The following is a 26845-nucleotide window of genomic DNA, read 5'->3' as shown; positions in this document are numbered from 1 at the left end:
AGGGCAGATGTCAGTGCAGGTCTAGACCACTGGGTTTACCTTTAGGGCAGATGTCGGTGCAGGGGTTGCACATTTTGATGCGGTTCTCCTCCACTTCCATCTTGTTGCTGGGACAGGCTCTCACACAGGAGTACTGGTCCACCACAAAGTTATCTGCCACAAATAAAGAGGTGTTGTTAGTGTTAGTTGACTTTTAGTTGAGTTGTTTGACAGTAGGGTTGTGCAGATTAGAGTGCTAAAGAATGTCCTTAATATTAGACTCTGACACCAAAAGTACTGCATGTAGTCAAATACTGTATATATATAACAACATGACTTTGTTTTCTGCCAATTTCACTTCCATTTCCATGGATTTTAGACGCGTCTAATGAAGAGAAATGGATTACATTTTAATCACGTTTGTGTAATGATCAAAAACTAATGGCCTAGGTCTATATTGTTCAGGAAAGGTAATGAATCAAATGGCTACTTGGTAATGCTGTGGCAGTCTGACTTTCTGCATGTTTTCTCAATTACTGCAGCACTCTGGCTCCATCCCCCAAAAGCGCTTTGCTCTGTTTTCAGGTGTCAGAAGCTACAACAGATGGTCTAGCAACTAGTTGATTGAGAGGCACAAGTGTTTAATGCTTCAGTAATTGGGCTCTACTCAAGAAATAATTGTCTGCAATCCAATAGCAGCATAGTGGATAAACACATTTAAGGAGACAGCAAAGGATACTGCACTGTACAGACTACAGAACTTAATTATAAAGCAAAGCATCTATATTGTTTTAGTAAGGGCACAGTACAACACAGGCATTTAAACACTTTTTCTACTGTACGATTTTCTACTGTAAACTATGTGTGATTAAGTGTGTGCACTTGAGTGTTTGCATGCATATTCCAGACTGTATGATAAGCAGACGCATACTGTACTCCGGTTGCAAATGAAGTCACACAAGCAAGATGGCAGCTCGCTGTAGCAGTCAATGAGGCAGACTTACGTGGACATTTCTTGACGCAGAAGGCCCCGTAGGTGTACTTGGCCTTGGGGTTGTGCTCCAGCTGGAAGGCCGTGCTGCTGTACACCAGCTGCTGAGGGCACTGGGTGACGCACGCGCCGCTGTCGTTGAAATTGGTGCAGGCCTGCAGACAGCACACAGGCAGAGTCAGCCGAGCCAGAAGATGCTGGTCGGAGAGGCCCCCGCATTACTGAGTTCAGGACAACCCTGACTGCACAGTAACTCAAAATCAACCATTTTTACTGTATCATTTTAGAGAATTTCAAAGTTAAAGTCGCACATTTGTTCCTTCAAAAGGCTTCCTTTCTCAAAATTGGGGAGCTGTGAAAACCCATTGCTCCGTACATTCTGACAATGATTTCTTTTTTTTTCATATTTTATTTTATAATTTTCAGAACATAGAAAACAAAAACAGGCTCAGACAAAAAACAAAAACAAACAAAACATACATACATACAACATTAATATTACAAAATAGCGCTACCAGCCGCATCAAGTTCCCATGTGCTTGTAAGAAATGTGCGTGGAATCATTCCGACAATGATTGATATATTTGAGATCAGGACAACTCTGACTAACACACCAACTCAAAATCTTTTTATTTTTTACTGTATCAATTTAGAGAATTCCAAAGTTAAAGTCTCGCATTTGTACGTTGAAATTACTACAGTATGTCTGAAACTTGGGGTGGTGGGAAAACATTTTCCGACAATGACTGATATATTTGTGTTCAGAAAAACCCTGACCACACACTAACCCAGAAGTCAAATGTAGCCTACGCATGACAGTATGCATGATCTGATTGGACTGATCATCCTTACTGCGGTGCGTAGTCACCCCCGAAAGGCCCATTCTGAGGCAGGAAAAACCCTGTACGGGGCGGAGGGGTGGTGTGTATGTGTGTGTGGGGGGGGGGGATTATTTCCTCACATAAGTCATTGTGAGTGAGGGAGTTATTACGGCAGCATTTCATTTTTACTTCCAATCGCGAGTGGCGTGCCGGCCCCTCGTCTCTTTGAGCGGCAAATGGGAGAAAAATTGGAGCCATTGATCCAAAGCTGTGATCTAGAAGAGGCTGAAATGTTTTCTCATAAATATAACGGCGTGTTGTGTCGTCTGTGGTCACAGCCTAGCCTGAAACAGCTGTAATTGAATTGGATGAGCCTTTCTGTGAATTACAACTACAATATCGCCTCTGCCGGTGTGTGTGTGTGTGTGTGTGTGTGTGTGTGTGTGTGTGTGTGTGTGTGTGTGTGTGTGTGTGTGTGTGTGTGTGTGCGTGTGTGTGTGTGAGTGTGACACGCGCGCAAGTTCGGCAAACAGGAAGAACTTGAGGTGATAAAAGGGATACTAATTGGAACACTGAATCACCAATTTGTTCTTTGATCAGAGCGGGCGCGGCTGCTGACTTTTACGGCCCCGTAAAATGACAAATAATTGATCAGCCGGTAAACAGAGTGGAGCATTTTGGCGCGGGGCAGGTGACAAACAGATGTTACACAATGATGTGGACACATGGAAGGGAGGGTGGCGAACGAACAGGGGTGAGAGATGTCGATGTGTGTGTGTGTGTGTGTGTGTGTGTCTGTGTGTGTGTGTGTGTGAATACAGTAGTAGGCATCGTGGGTAGATACAGTACAACATAGTATCGCAATATTTTGCATGGCGATATTGTATTGATACACAGACCAGGCCCGGCGCCACGAGGGGGCGCCAGGGCGCTTTGCACCCTCAGTTCAATGTTCTGCACCCTCACTTTAATTTTTTTTTTTTTAGAAAACTTCATCTATAAAGGCCAGTTAGGCAATGTTTGTACCTGACATGTTTCGCCTGCTGTTTCTGCAGTCTTCATCAAATTTGACCAGTTTAAGTTAATGTAGGCTACCCCCTGTAAACATAGCTCTGTTGTTTCAGAATTGGCAGGGAAGCGCTATTTGCTGTGCTTTGGTTGTCACAAGGTGTCAGGGATGTAGCTATTTATTAAATTTCACTGCATGTTGTAGTGATCATGACGTGATTAAACACACACACACACACACACACACACACACACACACACACACACACACACACACACACACACACACACACACACACACACACAGAGAGAGAGAGAAATCAGCTGCACCCAAGCACACAGCATGCCATGAGCAGAAAGATGGAGACAACGCATCTGATCACTTTATTTCTTTAATTTAATGAACCTGGCACTGACTGGCTATTATTTTGTTCAGTTTTTGTTGATTTTTGCAGCAATTGTTTATTCTATGACTTTTCATATAGACATATATGTTCAGAGTGCTCCAGACAGGTCCCGCATTTCACATTATGCAAAGCTCAGCTCTATTAATGCCTTAATCTGCTGCTGTGAAATAAATGTTTTATTTGATTTTGAATAGTAGTCTTTCTTGTGTTGTTATTGCGCTTTTCAGAGGTTATTATGGTTAAAAAGTCCAGAAATAGGCATAGCGGGTATATAACCTATGTTTTACGATATAAAAATATCAGCCCCCTCCCCAGTTATAACCGCCCTCCAAGGCATTTCATCCTGGCACCGGCCTTGACACAGACACCAAGTATCGCTTTTAAAACCGCAAATTAATATCGTATTGTAACTTAAGTATCGTAATAAGATTGTATCGTGGGGCTTCTGGTGATTCCCAATCCTATATTATGATATATGAGGTAATAAATCGCAATATATCACAATGCAACACTTATCATATCGCAAAATTTAAAAATCGCAACAATAACGTATCGTGATAATATCATATCATGGGGAGATGATGTGGTTGATTCCCACCCCTAGTGAAGAGGTGTGCGATCGTGGTAGTGTGAGAGAAAAACAATAAAGGAAGCAAAAGCGAAAGACATAAAGAGAGGGTGGAAACTAAGAGAGCCGAAGGAGAGAACGCTAAAGATAAAGACAGAGAGAGAGAGAGAGAGAGAGAGAGAGAGAGAGACAGAGCGATGACTTGACGTACGAAGCAGTCGGTGTCCTTGGAGCCGGAGCAGCCTCCGGCGCACTCTCGGTGGCAGCAGTCGCTGACGTAAGGCCCGTAGCACCGCCCGTCACACTGCTCCGCACACACCGTCTTTGTCACTGCCCGGGAAGAGGGGAAACACTGGCTTTTAAAGGCCATTTTAGACACACACTGACACACACGCACACGCACACAAACAAACACACACACACACACACACAACATGTATACCACCTTCAACGTCACCACACCTTCTCAAGTTAGAGCTGCAAACACTGATGTACTGATGGAATTCAGGTGGAGCCAAACCAGTGACCTCTGTCTCTTAAAGGGCCATGTTGATGATTTTCAACCATCTTTGAATCTGTATAATATAATGCAAATCAACAATGTTTAACTCCCCTCCATCTTACCTGGACCGAGAGCTCCCCGTTCATTCACACAACTTCCTGGTCCAAATGATGTCATCATGATGTCATTTGGAGCAGTTTCGCAATGGTGTCACTGTCACTGTCACTATCACTATCATTCTCTCTCTTCATTAGCAGAACTTCCTTAACCAAATGATGTTATTTGGTCCAGGAAGTTCTGCAAATGAATGGCGAGTTCTCGATCCAGGCAAGATGGAGTGAAGTTACACATTGTTCATTTGCATAATACTACTGACTCACTACTGTATAACTGTGTTTATACAGTACATATCACTCTACCACTGACTCACTATAACTGTGTTTATACAGTACATAGCACTCCACTGCCACTGACTCACTATAACTGTGTTTATACAGTTCATAGCACTCTACCACTGACTCACTATAACTGTGTTTATACAGTACATAGCACTCCACCACTGACTCACTATAACTGTGTTTATACAGTACATAGCACTCTACCACTGACTCACTATAACTGTGTTTATACAGTACATAGCACTCCACTGCCACTGACTCACTATAACTGTGTTTATACAGTACATAGCACTCTACCACTGACTCACTATAACTGTGTTTATACAGTACATAGCACTCTACCACTGACTCACTATAACTGTGTTTATACAGTACATAGCACTCTACCACTGACTCACTATAACTGTGTTTATACAGTACATAGCACTCCACTGCCACTGACTCACTATAACTGTGTTTATACAGTACATAGCACTCTACCACTGACTCACTATAACTGTGTTTATACAGTACATAGCACTCTACCACTGACTCACTATAACTGTGTTTATACAGTACATAGCACTCCACTGCCACTGACTCACTATAACTGTGTTTATACAGTACATAGCACTCCACCACTGACTCACTATAACTGTGTTTATACAGTACATAGCACTCTACCACTGACTCACTATAACTGTGTTTATACAGTACATAGCACTCCACTGCCACTGACTCACTATAACTGTGTTTATACAGTACATAGCACTCCACTGCCACTGACTCACTATAACTGTGTTTATACAGTACATAGCACTCTACCACTGACTCACTATAACTGTGTTTATACAGTACATAGCACTCCACTGCCACTGACTCACTATAACTGTGTTTATACAGTACATAGCACTCCACTACCACTGACTCACTATAACTGTGTTTATACAGTACATAGCACTCTACCACTGACTCACTATAACTGTGTTTATACAGTACATAGCACTCTACCACTGACTCACTATAACTGTGTTTATACAGTACATAGCACTCTACCACTGACTCACTATAACTGTGTTTATACAGTACATAGCACTCTACCACTGACTCACTATAACTGTGTTTACAGTACATAGCACTCTACCACTGACTCACTATAACTGTGGTTACAGTACAGGGCAGTGGGCAGTGGTGGCCCAATGGTTAGAGAAGCGAGCTTGTGACCGGAAGGTCGTCGGTTCAATCCCCGGGACCGGCAGGATAAATCTGGGTGGGGAAAGGGAAAAGGCAGCGCTTGCGCCTCCCTCATTACCACCACTGAGGTGCCCTTGAGCAAGGCCATTAACCCCAATTGCTCCAGTGGAGCTGATCAGTGGCCAGCAGATCAGACTGTGGTTGTACTGGGCAGCTTCCAGGTATGAATGTGTGTGTGAATGTGAACAGGGCACTCCTGAAAAAGAGAGCATTGCTCTCAGTGAGACTCCCCCTGTATAAATAAAGGTAAAAAAAAAACATAGCACTCTACCACTGACTCACTATAACTGTGTTTATACAGTACATAGCACTCTACCACTGACTCACTATAACTGTGTTTACAGTACATAGCACTCTACCACTGACTCACTATAACTGTGTTTATACAGTACATAGCACTCCACTGACACTGACTCACTATAACTGTGTTTATACAGTACATAGCACTCTACCACTGACTCACTATAACTGTGTTTACAGTACATAGCACTCTACCACTGACTCACTATAACTGTGTTTATACAGTACATAGCACTCTACCACTGACTCACTATAACTGTGTTTATACAGTACATAACACTCCACTGCCACTGACTCACTATAACTGTGTTTATACAGTACATAGCACTCCACTACCACTGACTCACTATAACTGTGTTTATACAGTACATAGCACTCCACTGCCACTGACTCACTATAACTGTGTTTATACAGTACATAGCACTCTACCACTGACTCACTATAACTGTGTTTATACAGTACATAACACTCCACTGCCACTGACTCACTATAACTGTGTTTATACAGTACATAGCACTCCACTACCACTGACTCACTATAACTGTGTTTATACAGTACATAGCACTCCACTACCACTGACTCACTATAACTGTGTTTATACAGTACATAGCACTCTACCACTGACTCACTATAACTGTGTTTATACAGTACATAGCACTCCACCACTGACTCACTATAACTGTGTTTATACAGTACATAGCATTCCACTGCCACTGACTCACTATAACTGTGTTTATACAGTACATAGCACTCTACCACTGACTCACTATAACTGTGTTTATACAGTACATAACACTCCACTGCCACTGACTCACTATAACTGTGTTTATACAGTACATAGCACTCTACCACTGACTCACTATAACTGTGTTTATACAGTACATAACACTCCACTGCCACTGACTCACTATAACTGTGTTTATACAGTACATAGCACTCCACTACCACTGACTCACTATAACTGTGTTTATACAGTACATAGCACTCCACTACCACTGACTCACTATAACTGTGTTTATACAGTACATAGCACTCTACCACTGACTCACTATAACTGTGTTTATACAGTACATAGCACTCCACCACTGACTCACTATAACTGTGTTTATACAGTACATAGCACTCTACCACTGACTCACTATAACTGTGTTTATACAGTACATAGCACTCTACCACTGACTCACTATAACTGTGTTTATACAGTACATAGCACTCTACCACTGACTCACTATAACTGTGTTTATACAGTACATAGCACTCTACCACTGACTCACTATAACTGTGTTTATACAGTACATAGCACTCCACTGCCACTGACTCACTATAACTGTGTTTACAGTACATAGCACTCTTCCACTGACTCACTATAACTGTGTTTATACAGTACATACATAGCACTCCACCACTGACTCACTATGTGTTTATACAGTACATAAGCACTCCACTGGCACTGACTCACTATAACTGTGTTTATACAGTACATAGCACTCCACTGCCACTGACTCACTATAACTGTGTTTATACAGTACATAGCACTCTACCACTGACTCACTATAACTGTGTTTATACAGTACATAGCACTCTACCACTGACTCACTATAACTGTGTTTATACAGTACATAGCACTCTACCACTGACTCACTATAACTGTGTTTATACAGTACATAGCACTCTACCACTGACTCACTATAACTGTGTTTATACAGTACATAGCACTCTACCACTGACTCACTATAACTGTGTTTATACAGTACATAGCACTCTACCACTGACTCACTATAACTGTGTTTATACAGTACATAGCACTCCACTGCCACTGACTCACTATAACTGTGTTTATATATACAGTACATAGCACTCTACCACTGACTCACTATAACTGTGTTTATACAGTACATAGCACTCCACCACTGACTCACTATAACTGTGTTTATACAGTACATAGCATTCCACTGCCACTGACTCACTATAACTGTGTTTATACAGTACATAGCACTCCACTGGCACTGACTCACTATAACTGTGTTTATACAGTACATAGCACTCTACCACTGACTCACTATAACTGTGTTTATAAAGTACATAGCACTCTACCACTGACTCACTATAACTGTGTTTATACAGTACATAGCATTCCACTGCCACTGACTCACTATAACTGTGTTTATACAGTACATAGCACTCCACTGGCACTGACTCACTATAACTGTGTTTATACAGTACATAGCACTCCACTGCCACTGACTCACTATAACTGTGTTTATACAGTACATAGCACTCCACTGCCACTGACTCACTATAACTGTGTTTATACAGTACATAGCACTCTACCACTGACTCACTATAACTGTGTTTATACAGTACATAGCATTCCACTGCCACTGACTCACTATAACTGTGTTTATACAGTACATAGCACTCTACCACTGACTCACTATAACTGTGTTTATACAGTACATACGCACTCCACTGCCACTGACTCACTATAACTGTGTTTATACAGTACATAGCACTCCACTGGCACTGACTCACTATAACTGTGCTTATAGAGTACAAAGGTTGTTTTCATCCAAGCAGACTGAGCAGACACCAGAAACCTTCCAACTGTGCTGATAATTCCTATAAAGCCTGTCTTTATTGGTTGCTATGCCAACTCTTGTGGTAAGCAGGGAGCTCGTTAGTGTTCTTTTTTACATTTTCTCTTGTTTTTGTGTGTGTTTTTGTGTGTGTTTGCAACACTGCTTTGAAGAAGACCTTTTCCACCCATCACACACATTGGTGAGCACGTGTGCTCCGGTGTTGCAGCCAGTACCTGTTGTATTTATGGTGCTACCTACTGTACAGCCAGTACCTGTTGTATTTATGGTGGTACTTACTGTACAGCCAGTACCTGTTGTATTTATGGTGGTACTTACTGTACAGCCAGTACCTGTTGTATTTATGGTGCTACCTACTGTACAGCCAGTACCTGTTGTATTTATGGTGCTACCTACTGTACAGCCAGTACCTGTTGTATTTATGGTGCTACCTACTGTACAGCCAGTACCTGTTGTAGTTATGGTGCTACCTACTGTACAGCCAGTACCTGTTGTATTTATGGTGGTACTCTACAGCCAGTACCTGTTGTAGTTATGGTGCTACCTACTGTACAGCCAGTACCTGTTGTATTTATGGTGGTACTCTACAGCCAGTACCTGTTGTATTTATGGTGCTACCTACTGTACAGCCAGTACCTGTTGTATTTATGGTGGTACTCTACAGCCAGTACCTGTTGTATTGATGGTGCTACCTACTGTACAGCCAGTACCTGTTGTATTTATGGTGCTACCTACTGTACCGCATGGAAGTCATAGCAGTACCTGTTGTATTGATGGTGCTACCTACTGTACTGCATGGAAGTCATAGCAGTACATGTTGTATTGATGGTGGTACCTACTGTACTGCATGGAAGTCATACTGTAGCAGTACCTGTTATATTGATGGTGCTACCTACTGTACTGCATGGAAGTCATAGCAGTACCTGTTGTATTGATGCTGGTACCTAATGTACTGCATGGAAGTCATAGCAGTACTGTGCTAAAGAACAGCCTCTCAGGCATTATTGCTACAGCAAAAGAGAAAACAGCAGCGAGTCAGCGGGAGCTTCAAGCTGAGGCGTTAGAAACTGCTGTGCTCAGTCTCCGCTGTGTTGGGGCACATAATGATGCAGGAGTGGGGGGAAAACTTGGCTCTGTAGTCTATTATTGTGTCTATGGCACAGCACAGGGAAAACACACACACTGTGTGTGTGTGTGTGTGTGTGTGTGTGTGTGTGTGTGTGTGTGTGTGTGTGTGTGTGTGTGTGTGTGTGTGTGTGTGTGTGTGTGTGTGTGTGTCTATGGCACAGCGCAGGGAAAAAAGGACCGTCTCTTTCTAGATCTGCACGACACGAGGGGAGCATCCTGTAATTATATGGAGGGCTGTGGTTATCGTTTCGCCAGCTGCCCGCCTCCTTTGTTTTTTTTGTGCTGCCTCGCTTTTTTATTCCTGTTAACCATTAATTATGTGTAATACTGGTATGTTATGAGAGGGTTAGATGGATATATCACTTCACCGATATATCAGGCTGATAGTGGCCAAATATCATGCCGTCTAACACAGATATAATGGAGGTTCTCCCTGTCCACTGCGACAGAAATACAGACTGTAAAACCTGGAAGGAGATTTCATTTTCTTTGCACCTTTTATTTATCCATTTATTTTTTATAATCAGGTATTTTGTCATGTTAATTTACCATTCAAAGGCCTAATGTTTCCCCTACAACTGAATAATGGGTCACACAGGTTGATGTTAATTTACAAGACTAGGCATCTCGCGCGCTCGAATGCTAGGCTCGCTGCACGGCCGATCCCGCGCTGCAGCTTGCCGAGCTGGCCCTGCAGCTCGGCTGCTGTGTGGCCTCACCTGCCCTATTGGCAGGCACAATGTCTTCCTCTCTCTCCCCCTCGGTCTCTCTCCCCCTCTCTCTCTCCCTCTCCTCTCTCTCCCTCAGTCTCTCTCCCTCTCCTCTCTCTCCCTCTCCCTCAGTCTTGCTCCCTCTCCTCTCTCTCCCTCTCCTTCAGTCTCTCTCTCCCTCTCCTCTCTCTCCCTCAGTCCCTCTCTCCCTCTCCCAGTCTTTCTCCCTCTCCTCTCTCTCCCTCAGTCTTGCTCCCTCTCCTCTCTCTCCCTCTCCTTCAGTCTCTCTCCCCCTCCTTCTCCCTCTCCCTCAGTCTCTCTCTCTTGTATGTGTATGTGTGTGTGTGTGTGTGTGTGTGTGTGTGTGTGTCTGTCACTGATGACATCAGTGATGTCACAATTCCACCCCCATCAGGTCACCCGCATGGGTGCTCTTTACACCCCCTGAAAGTTTCAACCCGATCGCACGTAAAACGGCATAGCTGTGGCCGGCACACATTTCTTAACAGAGAACAGAGATTGCCCACATTGCCAAATGAGAAATGACTGACTAGAAGAAAGCATATATCATGATTCATACCATCTGAAAGTTAAAATTCTCCTAAATGAATTTGATTAGCCTGGGATTAAATGGACACGTTTAGTGTCGCATGACGTTCTAAATCCACCTTGTCAAGAATAACATTTGGGTGTATATATTGTCATGCTCAAATAAAACATATTTGAAAATAAAATAAAAATAAATAACATTTGGGGGTAAACACTGAATATTTATATTTTTTGGCATGAATGGTCAAATTGAATGATAGATATTGGCACAAAATATTGCTTGTATGACCCATTCAAAAACCACTATCAGTCGAGTCCACGTTAAGAGACAAGTGTGTGTGTGTGTGTGTGTGTGTGTGTGTGTGTGTGTGTGTGTGTGTGTGTGTGTGTGTGTGTGTGTGTGTGTGTGTGTGTGCGCGTGTGCGTGCGTGCATGTGCGCACGTGCATGTGTGTGCACGTATACTCACAGCTTTGGCACTGGTCTTCCTGATGGCCCCAGCAGCGTCCGTTGCAGGAGCGATGACAGCGTCTGCCTGCAGAACAGACAGAGTTTGCTCTCAGACAACTCCTCGCCCAACTTTAGACAAGCGGCTTTGACACAAACACACATCAAACGCCCCGATCACCCACTCACACACACTCACCCCGCCAAACTTCCCAGACCGCTGACAGTGACAGATGGTCGTATCTCCCCTGACAATAGCGCCACAGTCATTGAGCCGACTTCTGGCCGGTGGAGAATCTAAGCATAAAAGACAGGCTTCCACTCCCCCGTCAAGCCCTCACATGCTCAAAGTGCTCATAGCCTTCGTCTGCCAGTGGCCCATCATCAAGACTTCATTGACTAAGGGTTAATTACAGAGTAAGTGGGATAGTGCAGCAGATTGTCACCCGGGCCCTTCAACCACTTCCACAGTGGGGCTGTTAATGTTAAATACTGACTACGTCTTGGCAAAGGGCCGCAATTTAGCTACCTCCACTCCCACACACTCTCTTGTTATGATTTTCTGGCCTTCCTCCTCTGCTCCTTCTTGCTGTTCCTCCCCCTCCTCCAGTGCCATTTAAAGGTCCTATCCATAAGTTTGGCCGGAACATAAATGTTCACAACGTGTTTTCTATTACCAATGAGTGAATGCGCAATTCCGTAACTTAAAAAACAAGCCCAGCCGTGTCTCTCTGCGTTCACCCATTGCAAAGATATTGCAGGATTTTCATGCTGGCCACGGGTTATACTTTCCCGGCAAATTTGGTGGATGTGACGTTCTGCCTCTTATCCTCATGGCTCCGGCGGAAATACCAACGAAGAAGACGGCTAACAGGAAGTGGCTAACGTTACGTTCGTCGCTAGCTGCCAGCAAAAGCAAACAGCAACACAGACTCCAGCAAGAAGTCCACACACACAAAAATAAATAAATATTTATCTAGTGATGCCCGTCTGGCCAGACAGCAGCAATGTGACCGACATCGGGGGAAAACTAGAGTCGGGGCTGTGTGTTTTTGGTTCATGGAGGGACCTTGCTGCTTGTAGCTGCTGTAATGTGGTTTTGACCAGATAACGTTAGCTGCTTGCTAATGGATTTACCACCTGGTCAGAAACTCCGCTAACATTACCGTCTTGTGTGAAGTAATGCAACAGTCGCAAATAATGTATGCCTAACATTACTACCGTTATGCTTATGGTCATGGAACATTATTGTTTGACTGCAGTTAGTGGTGGTGAGACTGCCTATTATAACATTAGCTTGATGCTATATCTAACTAATAGATTTAGCTATATTTATAGAAATTACCACCAGCCCCACTAATAACGTTACCATCTTGTGTTGATAATGAATGTAACAGTCGTAAAGATGCCTAACGTTACTGTCTGTTATGCTTATTATGGTACATTGTTTGTTCAGTTTTGTCAACTATTAGACGGTACCGGGGGAGAAGGCCTCTGACTGCAGGCCTCTGACTGCAGTTAGCTGCAGTGGGACTGCACATTAGTATAACGTTAGTTTGATGCTAATCGCGGCTAACTAATATTGATTTACATTTATAGAAATTACCACCGAGCTCCACTAATAACGTTACCGTCTTGTGTGGATAATGAATATAACAGTCGTAAATATGCCGTTACTGTTATGCTTATGAAACATTGTTTGATTGTTCAGTTTGGTCAACTCCAGGCATTACTACAGGGGAAGCAGGGTAGTTCTCCTGGCTCACGGTAACGTGAATATCCTTATCCATTTCCCCGCAGCCAATGCAAGCCAAAACACGAGTGGCAGCCACAATAACGTCAGATAATTCATCCAGAATCCTTCCTGGGCATCTCGAGGCTGATCTGACCGATAAATTGTCCAAGTGACTTTTATGAGTACGGTGCCGGTGCGTCAGCTCGTTCACACGCTGCCTGCAGTTACTCTAATGGCCACCGGTATCAGTAATAGTTAGAACTTACGGATAGGACCTTTACTAATACCACTGTTTTACACTTATGGCCCACCTGCTCTGCTCCTTGCTGTTCCTCCTCCTCCTCCAGTGCCATTTCATCAACACTAATACCACTGTTTTACACTGATGTAAAAGGTGTCTTATCACACCTCAATTTGAGACTAACCACTGGCTTTGTGCAGTACGATTGCATGGCTCCCTCTCTGCTGATGGCATGGGTCATTGAGTGCATTTATATGGACTGCAATAATCTGATATTAACCTGATTAAGACAATACTCTGAATAAGACACTGCCATCTTTTGATTACTTTATCCAGAATAAAGTAAAAAGAAGTCCCAACATTTTGTCCCTAACGCGGTAACATGACAGAAAGGGTTTCAAGTTAGATTCAGGGGGAAAACGTAGGAGGTAGGGACGTCACGTATTGTAATCAGAATGCTCTGTAGCATGTAAACTTACAGGAATATGACTGAAATATTGTATATTAACTCATGTACCTTAATCGAAAGGTTGTCTTATTTGGGTCGATAGTCAGATTATTGCATTCCATGTAAACATAGTCATTGTCTGCAAGCAAGAGTCATCATGACTTTTGGTCTGAGAGATTTTAGACAGCTTCCCAACTTGTTCAACCAGTCATCTTTTGATATTGAGGATCTGAAAAAAACACCCCCTTGCCTTCCATCTCTCGCCCTTAAAGTGAGCAAGACGCTCGGCCAAAAATGTGGCGAAAAGTTTGAAAGTGTCTTTAACGGCCAGTTCTCTTGACACCCGCCGGACAGCGTCACCTGTTGTGTCCGAGGCAGCGGGGGCTGAGCGACTGTGGGGACCATGGGGGGCACCAGGGTGTGGGGACCATGGGGGGCACCAGGGTGTGGGGACCATGGGAGGCACCAGGGTGTGGGGACCATGGGAGGCACCAGGGTGTGGGGACCATGGGAGGCACCAGGGTGTGGGGACCATGGGAGGCACCAGGGTGTGGGGACCATGGGAGGCACCAGGGTGTGGGGACCATGGGAGGCACCAGGGTGTGGGGACCATGGGGGGCACCAGGGTGTGGGGACCATGGGAGGCACCAGGGTGTGGGGACCATGGGAGGCACCAGGGTGTGGGGACCATGGGAGGCACCAGGGTGTGGGGACCATGGGAGGCACCAGGGTGTGGGGACCATGGGAGGCACCAGGGTGTGGGGACCATGGGGGGCACCAGGGTGTGGGGACCATGGGAGGCACCAGGGTGTGGGGACCATGGGAGGCACCAGGGTGTGGGGACCATGGGGGGCACCAGGGTGTGGGGACCATGTCCATGGGAGGCACCAGGGGAAGTGGGCAGCTTCAAACCCACTGTCAGATTCACTGAGTCTGAAAAAGAGCCAAGCAGACAGCTGCTGCATGGCTCGCTGCCATACCACTACAATGGAGAGGTTCACACGATCTAACACTATGTGAACTCGCTTCCAAATGACCGTCAGGCAAACAGAATAAATAAAAAGGCATAGGGTATGACTGGTGCTTGTTGGTGGGGGAAGGGTGTGCGTGTGTGTGTGCGTGTGCGTGTGCGTGTGTGAGTGTGAGTGTGAGTGTGTGTGTGTGTGTGTGTGTGTGTGTGTGTGTTTGAGGGCGAGTGCATTATGTGTGTGTGTGCATGAGCTGTGTATCGGCCTCACATCATCATAGAAGATACTAAGGCTGAAATTTAAAAAAAATTAACTGTGATTATTTGACAGAATATTGCAATTGTGATTTCAAATTGTGATTCATCATTTTGACAAGTTTATCGTGTCATGATTTATTTGAGTGTGAAGAAAGGTTTTCACCTGTATTGTATTTGATTTGATTCATGGACAAAAAAAACATGCAGCTCCTTATTCACAAATCCATTTTGGAAGCTGCTCGCGATTAAGCAATTAACAAAGTTCATATGTGACATGCATGTTCTGCTGAGAGTAACAAGTCCTATGTGACATGCATGTTCTGCTGAGAGTAACAAGTCATATGTGACATGCATGTTCTGCTGAGAGTAACAAGTCATATGTGACATGAAGAAACAAGTAGGCCACCGTGAAATCACACAAATAAAGATAAGAGATTGTTTTTTGAAAAAGCCGAAAAAAGTACAGTACCTTGGCCTACTTTTTACCCAAAACAACAGTCCCTGTCATATTGTGATGTAGTTTCATTTTTTTGCCAATTAATTGTTCATCTCTGATTTTCACCCACACTATATCATCCCTCCGCATGCCATTGGTCCGACCCACATGCAGTACTCACATCCAAGGTTGCTGTTGTTGGATGGCACCACGAGCAGCTCAGCCTGGGGGTTCTTGATAATGTCACGCCAATGGATGGTGTCCGCATGGCACAGGAATTTATTCTGGTCCACATAAACACCCCCGTTCAGGATCTCTGCACAGGTGGACATGAATAGAGATAGGGGAAAAAGAGAAAGAAATAAGAGCATAGCCATGGATATAGTAGATGAACGCTATGGCAGGAAATCAATACTTCAAGGTTAATTCCCATTGTTCCTTTGTCTGAAAGCTTTGTGTTGCATACATCGCTCCTTGTAGAGCATATCAGCATCAGGATAAACGCTATTGACAAATGCGTACAGTAATTCAATGCCATGACCAAAGTCACTGATGTCTCATAAAGAGCTACTGTACTCCATGCAAACTGTAAGACTGATTCTGGAAATAAAATCTGGTCTCGCTCTTGAGAAAGAACTAAAAACTCTATGCAGGCATAATTTCATAATTATGCACAGAATATTGAATAATTTGGCTGGAGAGTTAGTGCAAGTTAATGAGTCTGAATCTCACTGGAAGACACTGAATACTTGATGTGTTAATTAAAACTGAAAATAATAAACTGCAGCAGATAAAAAACACAACATTGCTCAAAACCTCTGTGAGGCACAGCGTTCATGAAATAATCATTTAGTAAATATCCCATGAATTTAAGACTGGAAGACTGGCCAGGGAGCAGATAGACAGATGTATTTCAATCATACATCTCATTGATTCATGATTGCATTGTAAAAAAAAATAACATTTTGGAACTTGTTCAAGCTCAATTGTATTGTTCCACTATTATCTCCATCTCTCTTGACTCACAACAAGTCCAAGTCATCAAATTGACTCTTCAAGAGAGAGAGAGAGAGAGAGAGAGAGAGAGAGGAAAGGATCCCAGCTCTCTTGACCTACTCCACATTCCGCTATCAAAGTGTGGGCTGACGCACAAAGTACAAAGGCAGCCTCCTCTTCCAGTATTTGCCTAATAGCACAAATATGTTTCTTTTCAAGGAGCGCTGCCCTCAACAGATGCCTCTCTCTGCATGCAGAATGATAACTAAGTCTAATCCCTCTCCCTGTTCCTAATCCGGGCTCGGGATATGGACACAGAATCAAATGATGCTGCAGTAATCTGCCCCTCGCCACGCCGTGACCCCACGGTAGAAGAGAGACAACAGCGTGCATCACTGTCTCTCTCTCTCCGGGACACCAGCCGACTGTAAGAAATAATAACCTAGTTGAGGGATTTAGATCCAATCGCCCTCCATCCTCTTCTCCGTGAATGAGTCGAATATGAAGTACCGCGAATCCTGCCAATATCCACTGGCTCCGATTCCACGAAAAGGAGTTGTCGGAATGGATTAAATTTAGTAGGAAAAAAAAGTGTTGTCCAGATTAGGGCTGGATTATCTGAAGGTAAAGAATGGTATTATCTCCCCGGGGCAGATTATTAACAGTGTATGAGTTATGCGGATGATTCGGCGCGGCTGCGGCGCACGCAGGAAGCCAATCATTACCAGGCGACACCCTGATTAAGGAAGTGGGCCTTGGTGGAGACGGGGGACATTTATTCAAAGCCCTCTTAGACGTGACACGACGCTCCGTCTGCCCGGCTCAATGGCCTACAGCCGCGGCCGCATGTAATCATGTTCCCGTCACAATGGCCGATTTATCAGAGGGCTGTTTTACATTCACGCATGGCGGGCGGACAAAAGGAAAGGCTGTGCTCCGTTCAAACAGAACGCAGCTCCCGCATCGTCAGCATGCTTTGATGTCATTTAAAAATAGTGGATAGATAAGCAACCGTCCATTATGTGGAGCGGAAACTCATTCTACAGATTTCTGACGTGGAATACCACTATGTAATCTAATCATCTAGAGGAAATTGAAGAGATATGATCACATTTGCATTTTCATACATTTGTAAAGTTATAGCCGTATCAGCAGCACCCCCCAAGCCCCCCCCCCATCCGCCCAACAGATTAAACCCATAATTAGATTACATTGTAGGCATCTGTCAAGGCACCTTGAACATGTTAACTGTTGAGGGGATCAACTCTGTGATGTTTCCTGTAGGCTGGCCTGCCATTCCTCAGCACTAAGTGTCACTCCACACGGTCAAAGGGACTCGAAAAGACTTCCGCCTGGCAGGTGATGGGACATTTTGTGGTCACAGTCAAAGCAACGTTTAAAGTCAAAGCCAGTACACATTAGAGGCCAAAACCACAAGAGTCACACATAGTTTAGCTCCAAAAGCCAGTACACATTAGAGGCCAAAACCACAAGAGTCACACATAGTTTAGCTCCAAAATGTGGTATTGCCCAAATCTTCCTGGAAAGTGAGCCATGTTCTTCCTTCAATAAAGTACAAAAGTACAAATTCATGCACAAGCAGGTGCGGTACAACAAAGGGTGTGTGGTCGAAATGATGGAGTTGCAGCTGTAACGCCTGGCTGCATTTGACGGCTGCATGTGAAGTTGCCGCCGCGCACCACTTTGAAAACAAAACGACAGGAATGGAAACACTGCTGCAGACTTCCCTTCGATGAGGACTGTTCAGTTCAGTTCAGTTCAGTTATATTTGTAGCCCCTTATCACACAAGCATGTCTCAAAGGCGTTTACACATACTGTACTACATGATACTGGATCAACACCAGGGTTGCCAATGTTGGGTACCTGGCTGGAGTGAGAATTTGACATAATACCAGAGCACAGCCCCCCTAGGGGGGTCCGGGGGCATGCCCCACCGGGAGAATATTTTGTACATTTTAAAGTCAAAATGAATCGATCTGGTGCACTTTGAGAGCAAAATGCAGAGGCTAGAGAATAAGAAACACTGTGACTACTTTAACTAAAATAATAAAGTGCATTAGTTAAAATCTCCCCAAAACACCACCTCATGACCTCATGACCTTGGGGGTTAAAAACGTGATGCTGTGTAACAACTTTTGAGAATTGGAGATTTGTGCAATTTCGACAGTGTTGACGATTGGATGACGAACACTATTTTCTGAAAATGGCTCAGAAAAACACAATTCAATGTACCTGGACATCCCATACAATTGTATGTATCTACATTCTGGGTCTAGACTAGAGAGTTTAACAAGGCTGTGATTATCCTAGAGCTCAGCTCACAATAGGGCATTTTATACAGTATAAGAAAAAAAATTATTATTACATTTTGAAATGGATACTATGAGGCCATATTTCATGACACATTAATGTGATTGGGCCCTTTGGATTCACAAGAGCTTTGTAGCCATACCAAATGTATACAATTCCATTACTGTTTTGGTACCACAGTGTGCAGAAATAGGGAAACAAATCAAGTATAATGGGTTAGTCTAAATGGTCAGGGGGCCACTATAGGCACCCTATCGCGGGCCACATCTGGCCCCTGGGCCGTGAGTTGAGTATCACTGGGTTAGTTAATTCAGACAATCCACACACACACACACACAAAGGAAAAGGTTTATATATATGCAGCATAGGTTGAGGCCACGTCTCGTCATAGACGCTGGTTAGCTGGCTCAGCCTGGCTGGGGGCGTGGTCAGGGTGGGGTAAAAACCCCCATTCTATCCATTCAGCAAAGTTACAATTAAGCTGATAGCCCAGCCCAGCCCAGGCAGACACGATCGGGGATTTAACCACCGCAGTAAACGCACATCTGAGCAGACGTCTTGTGTTCTGCTCTAGAACCCCCAAACATGTAGTTTAGAGCCTCAGCACCGTCTTTTGGTGAGTCAGCCCATGAGATATATGGGCGGTTTTACCCCACTTGCATGCCAGCCGTTTAACATTTTGTGGGCGTTCCCAGACATGCGGACTGTCTCTATACCGTCAGTGATGTCACTTATCCTTATGGAATGAATGAATGGATATCTCCTCCCCCTTTTCTCTTTTGACATGACCATATTCAAGTAGCCTAGTATTGCCAAAACATGTTGTGCAAGGTTTAAAATCTAAGTAGCCTATAGGCTATTAGCCTAATTCATTCCAGGTAATGGCCATGGGTCAGGCTGGCCAATGAAAGAGGCGGGGACAGGGATTGAGTTTAATCACTGTGTGGTAGCCTATTAGCCTACTGAAAGATTGTGGGTGATGTAGATAAAAAAACAAAAAAATAAACAATAAAAAGCTCATATTCATAGATTAAAATAGTATTATATTAAATCAAATCAAATCATAAAGTCATCAAACAACTCAGATTTCATAATTGTAGGCTACATATATTTACAGTATAGTTCACATTTAGGGCTGCACGATTTATCGTATTTTCATCGTCATCGCGATATGAAAATGCGCGATGAACACATCGCAAAAGAAAAGTCACGTGTTATCGCAATAAAAAAAAAAAAAAAAAAAAAATTACAGTGCACCTGAACGCAACATGCAAGATACCGGCTGAATAAGTGTCCAAATGTTCATGTCATTCTGGCCAATACTCCACTTCTGTTATAACATTTCAGTCTGGAATATGGAATATCTTTCAATAATCGTTAGGCTATGACTAAAAGGCTAAAAGTAATCTCATGTGTAAGAAATGACTGTTCTACATTGAAGTAAAAATGTAAATAATTAACTTGTTGGTTTTGGATTTTTTTTAGCTTCAAGAGTGCATTTTTGTTCGTATGACCCTCAACACAGGCTTTGAGAATCCCGTGCCACTTACTGATACGTATGCTTAAATTAACACACTCATATTGCAAAATGAATTTAGGCCCTCACTGTAATACTTCAGAAGTTGAATTTGAAGTTCAGCATTAATACATTTGTCATTTTTTGTCTTAGATTTACCTTTGTGTGTTATTGCAATATAAAACTACATAATTGAGAATCGATTCTAGATTCTGGAATCGAGAATCTTTGGAATCGAGAATCGATTCTGGAATCGGATCGTGACCCCAGGAATCGGAAATCGAATCGGATCGTGGCTTAGCTGGATCGGAGCACCCCTACCCATTCATATTTTTGTTTATAGCATTTTTTTATTTATCGCAGGTCATATCGTCATCGCAATATTGAACAGTGTTATCGCACATCGCAGCTTTACCTCATATCGTGCAGCCCTATTTCATACTTCCATAGGCATAGGCCTACTTAATAACTATTGTAACGGGTTGGGTTTGTGTGCTGCTGTTGTGTGTTGTACTGTTCTGTGCATGGGGAGTTACGGGGGTCTGTGAAGGCGACATTTAGCCAGTGGGGGGGGGGGTGAGAGAGGGATTCACCTGTGATTGGCTGGGGGGAGGGGAGCTGTGAGAGCGGGGGACAGCTCGGAGAGTTGGTGTGTGGAACCTGAGAGGGAAGGTTGTGTGTGTGAAGAGCGGAGAAGCTAGGAGGAAGCTAGCAGGGTTTTGAGTGTGTGTTGGGGGTTTGTTTTGGCGTGGGCTACGGCTGACAGTAGCCCCGGACCTGTGTGTGATAAAGAATAAAGTGCGGTGACTAGATCCTGACTCTCGCCTCGTTCCTGACAATGCTACACTGGCGTCAGAAGAAAAACTAAGACTGGAAGGCTCGAGCGCGACCTGGCGTTAGCGGTTAGCTGTTTGTGTGCTAGCTGCTACAAGGACCACGTGGAATGGTGCGCAGAGAAGAATGCCTGTCGGTGGACGGGGGGGAAGAGGAGCTGCCGACCCCGGAGTTTGGCTCGGTGCTTGCTGGCATGGAGGGCCGCCTGAAGCAGGAGCTCAGCGCGGTGCTTGCCGGCGTGGAGGCCCGATTGATGCGGGAGATCGGACGGCTGTTGGAGGCGACGCCTGCCTGGGCAGAGGGGCTTATGGAGCTACTACGGGAAGTCGCGCAGCGCGGAGAGAAGCGGACGGAGGAGCCGCAAAGAGTGTGTTGGACCTGTGGAGAACCGGGCCACGTGGCGAGGTGGTGCCGCAGCGGTTCCGGGGGACAGACGGGGTACGCGGAGCAACGATACTGGGGACGGCCAGGTGTCTGCTGGTCGTGCGGAGCCTTCGGGCATCTCGCCAGGGGGTGTCCGGAGGCTGTCGGGGAGCAGAAGACGGCGGGAGAGGAGAGACGTGCAGGCGGCTGGCAGGTGAGACTCTGCTGGTCGTGTAAGAGGCCTGGACATTTGGCCAGAGACTGCACTGAGACAGTGGAGGTCAGGGAAGAGACACGGGTTGGGGAGAGTGTGGAAAGCCGGGGGGAAGAGAGCGTTGTGAGGATCGGGAGAGCGAGGCTCATATTTCCAGGTGAGCAGGGGTCGCTACTAATGGCGGAGGGACCGGCACAGCCGAGCTGCGCTACGCCCCCCACGGTTGCTGTACGGGAAGCCGAGGTGGTGGTCGCGGCCGTTTGTGTTCTCCCTGCTGTCCTGAACACGCCGCCCCCTGGGGGAGGGGGACAGGAGGACGAGCGTGGGCGAGAGGCGGAGAAAGAGGGGGAGTGTTCAGATGTGGACCTGGCGGGCGAGGACGACATGGCCATTTGGTCGGTCGAAGCGGAGGAGTGGAAACGCAGGCAGGCGGAGGACGCGGATATCGGTCCGGTGTACACGTGGGTGGTGGCCGGACGCCGGCCCCCTGTGGAGGAGAGTCACACGTTTTCCGGTGCCACGAAAGGACTGTGGGACATGTTTGCGAAGCTGCGTCTGAGTGAAGATGGAGTTTTGGGGAGGGGGGAACACGGGAAAAGAGGGTTCCAGACGGTTGTACCCAGCTCCCTCCGAGGGCTGGTACTGCGGTGGGCGCACAAGGGCCTCGGCTGTCTCGGGCATCGCGGGCATGAGGAGACGCTCCGCCGTGTTCGTGGGGGACACTACTGGGGCAAACACAAGGAGGATGTGCGGAACTACTGCAGTGCGTGTGATGACTGTGGGACACAGGGGGGGGCTGAGGAGAGTCACCCGGCGGAGGAGTGACCCCACTGGGGGGGGAGAGGGACTTGTGTGCTTCTGGGGGGCCAGAAGCTTTGATGTGCGGGGGAAGTGTAACGGGTTGGGTTTGTGTGCTGCTGTTGTGTGTTGTACTGTTCTGTGCATGGGGAGTTACGGGGGTCTGTGAAGGCGACATTTAGCCAGTGGGGGGGGGGGTGAGAGAGGGATTCACCTGTGATTGGCTGGGGGGAGGGGAGCTGTGAGAGCGGGGGACAGCTCGGAGAGTTGGTGTGTGGAACCTGAGAGGGAAGGTTGTGTGTGTGAAGAGCGGAGAAGCTAGGAGGAAGCTAGCAGGGTTTTGAGTGTGTGTTGGGGGTTTGTTTTGGCGTGGGTTACGGCTGACAGTAGCCCCGGACCTGTGTGTGATAAAGAATAAAGTGCGGTGACTAGATCCTGACTCTCGCCTCGTTCCTGACAATGCTACACTATTATGGGCATAATAATAAATTAAATTCTGCTCCTACAATGGCAAATATAAACAATATTCAGATGAGTAGCATAAATCCAAGGCTATTTGCATAACATTGATCTCGCCCATTCTATAGGCTACCTAAATGGTGAACGGAAATATCGATTGCCTTGTGCGGGGTGCACTTGTCGAACTGTGTTGCAACAATAATGGATTGCGCTCTCCTGCGCGTGGCTGATAGGCTACAACTTCATTCGTAACTTTCACTTCAACTGAATTGTAGCCCACTGGACTAACTTGGAGTGGAGTTTGATGAGCAGCGAGATCGCGATTCGGGATATGGCAGGCATGCAGGCTTGTTTGGTCAGACTGATAATCAGCAGACAGGACAGACTGAAATCCTCCTCTCCTCTCCATGCGCAGCACACAGGATGCACGGAGGCACGTTCATTTAAGGATCTGGGTATCCTGAAAAGATTTTTCTGTTATCAAAATTGTGGGGGGGATTTTCACTGCACTCGCTGTCCACTATCCACGCGCATGTGCGAGGGAGGGAGAGAGAGAGAAAGAGAGGGCGAGAGACACAGCGCCCCTGCTGCTGCTGCTGCTGTTGCTCTAGAGGACATGTGGCGACCGCAGCCAGTCAGTCTGTGAATTGGCGTGAGAATTGCTTGGGCAGAGTGAGTGCGTGAGATTTAAGGTGAAAGACTGTGTCACATGCCAGAAACGTGTGAGTTGGCAACCCTGATCTACACACAAAGGGCGTGTGTCCACCTAGCGTCTTTTCCTCAGGTCCAGTGTATTTTTTCAGTTGTTTCCAATGGGGGTAGAGCGTAATGGACGTCTATAGAAAGTGCGCTGCACCTAGCGTCTATTTTCAGAGCGCTCCGCCGTTTTTGTGCGCCAGCTCCCAGCGCTCCCAGCTGAGAATAATTTAACTTTTCAGAAAGACGCTGGTGTCGGGTGCTCCTTTTCTGGCACCTAATCATATGGAGAAACTATCGCAACAGAGACAGAAAGGCTCAATTGTGGGAGCAGATTGGCTAGACACTTAATATTTCTGGTGAGTGTTGTGCTTACTGCTTTTAATAGCGTAGCCTACCTGTGTTGTTAGCTTGCTAGCTTTCAGCTATCAAGCTACTACCGCACTGAACTAACGTTAGTTTGAGACTGCTTCCTTGTTATATTGTGCGCCGAGATCAGCGCTTCCCAGCGCACTCCCAGCGTTTAACGTCGGAAAAAGACGCTAGGTGGACACAGGCCCATAGGGTACATCATATACATACTACTACACATTTACTAGTGTACATTACAATACTACACAAACACAGTTCATCTTTGGACGGTGGGAGGAAACTGGAGCGCCCGGCCTGGAGGAAACCCACGCAAACATGGGGAGAACATGCAAACTCCACTCAGAAAGGACCGGTTTGGAGATTCGAACCCACAACATTCTTGATGTGAGGCGACAGTAACCACTGCGCCACTGTGCTGCCCATGTGTGAAATCAGAACCACCTATGAAGTCCATAAGGGTCCATAACCACTTATGAAGTTTATTTTTCTTGTTGGAGGATGTGCAGTAGTACATTTTCCTTCAACAGCACTCAAGTTTTGACATTTTCAGCTTCATGATCGTCATGCAAGTGCGAGAAAAATGAATGCCAAGGTACGTAGACAGCACACTTATTATCATAATATGGAGATTCAAATTTTGTGGGTTGAGCCATATAGAAAGAAAGATGGTAGAAAGCCATGTACTTATCAAATTAATACAGAACGTACAAGCCATTATGACCACACAATAATCTAACTTAGTTGTTTCAGACCTTTGCCTATCAAACATAATACTGTACTTTTAAGGATGAACATATGAGATATATGGACATAATAGATGACATTGTGGAGGGGGGGGGGGGGACATTAATTTCTATGTTTGAAGTTCTGAAATATGACAGAGATAATCAATTGTACCACAAGCTATTTTATGTGAAGCTGTCTTTCTGTGCACCCCCTTCGCCTCGCTCTGTCCCAAATGCACTTTTAACTGCCTGTGTCCAGACCTCCGCTGCTCGCCATGAGACAAATGCCCCCCTCTGCTGTCCATCCAGGCAAGGGCAGTAAGTCTTCTTCCGGCGGGATGACAAGACTGTATCGGGTGGTCATTCATTATAACGGGCGACGGTCCTGCACCCCCCCCCCCCCCCACCCCATTCACACACACACACACACACACACCTCTCTAGAACCCCCCTCCACGCTTCGATCTTTCCATCAGGGCGGGAGATCTACAGCCGATAGTCCACCACCACCCCACTAGCAGCCCCCACCCCCAACCCCTCCACACTCCTGTGATTCACGAGGTAGTCATAAAAACCATTGTCCTGCATCGAATGGATGGGGGAGGAGGGACAAACGATGAAGAGAGAGAGAGAGAGGACTATTCTCCCCATCAGTAATACTTACAATAATAATTTGCAACATTTTCATATAAGTAAATGTCTGCTTTCCTACACTTTAATGCTACTGTACCAGAATAGTGATTCAGCCTACTGTCTACACAGTTCATGAAAACTTTTCCATTGTCTGCTCCAGAGATAGGAAGTAACTAAGTATGAATACTTCTATATAATCCATTATAATATACTACAAATAAGATAGCGGAGAGCAACAGCATGTCACCAGCAGGGAAAAAGTGAGTAAACAAGATCATATATGTTTTTGTAACATTAATTAAAATTAAAATTGGTTATTTGAAGAGATGATTATGAGATCTCCAGAATTACGAGGACACACACACACACACACACACACACACACACACACACACACACACACACACACACACACACACACACACACACACACACACACACACACACACACACACACACACACACACACACACACACACACACACACACACACACAATCTGATAGCATTGATCACATTCTCCTGTGGGGCTTTTTTTTTTTTACTCTGGTTAATTATTCAATCTTGTATGCCCTAGACTCATTCATTCCGATAATTAAACATTCTTCCTTGCTTTTCCTACCTACAGTTCTCCCTGATCCCAATGCCTTCTGTACCGGATAGAGATGTTTGACCCATCGACTGCCATTGTTTTCTTGCCAGATATAAGACTTGCTTTCTGCCTTGTTCATTGATATGTATTCTTCAATGTACTCAGAACATGAGAACATTGAATAATCCAGCATGAGGTGAAACCCATAAGAAATAGAAGCAGAGCCTAGATATTCTTTAAGTAAAAGCAATACGATTTCATGCAATATATCTATTCTTGTGTTGTCTAAAGGCTGGCTCAGACTACAGGATTTTTGTAGGATGCACACACATTTACAAATCTTGTAGTGTGTGCATGTTTGAGATTCTAGGGAAGATAATCTGGGAAGATTCTCCTGTAGTGCGTGTCACAGCCAGATTTCAAAATCGGCTAGGATTGTCAGAATCCTGTGGTCTGAGCCCACCTTAAGACTCCATAAGACTGAACTTGAAAACTTTGAAAAGTCACGGAAAGTCACGTGACTGACTGTTGAGCTGTATGTAGATTGTAGCCGCGTGACAGAATTGTTTGCCAAACCGCCCTTGTACTCTCTTC

General features: G+C 45.2%; 1 protein-coding gene across 1 annotated transcript in view; it reads right to left on the bottom strand.

The window, feature by feature from the left end:
* The window catches only part of LOC310772857 (receptor tyrosine-protein kinase erbB-4-like), a gene marked incomplete at its 3' end in the record, with an annotated part of 279666 nt that overhangs the window by 144942 nt on the left and 107879 nt on the right, over positions 1–26845 (bottom strand). The window contains exons 3-7 of the mRNA XM_083632786.1: positions 15900–16038; positions 11660–11721; positions 3986–4104; positions 984–1125; positions 40–153 (exon numbers count right to left, since the gene is read on the bottom strand). Of these exons, the coding sequence (XP_083488912.1) occupies positions 40–153; positions 984–1125; positions 3986–4104; positions 11660–11721; positions 15900–16038 (576 nt within the window). The remainder of the gene's footprint in view (positions 1–39; positions 154–983; positions 1126–3985; positions 4105–11659; positions 11722–15899; positions 16039–26845) is intronic.

Source organism: Poromitra crassiceps, assembly GCF_964638095.1.
Source record: "Poromitra crassiceps genome assembly, chromosome: 3".
Lineage (NCBI taxonomy): Eukaryota > Metazoa > Chordata > Actinopteri > Beryciformes > Melamphaidae > Poromitra > Poromitra crassiceps.
Note: the sequence above shows the minus strand (reverse complement) of the source record. Positions and strands in the feature narration are given on the sequence as shown.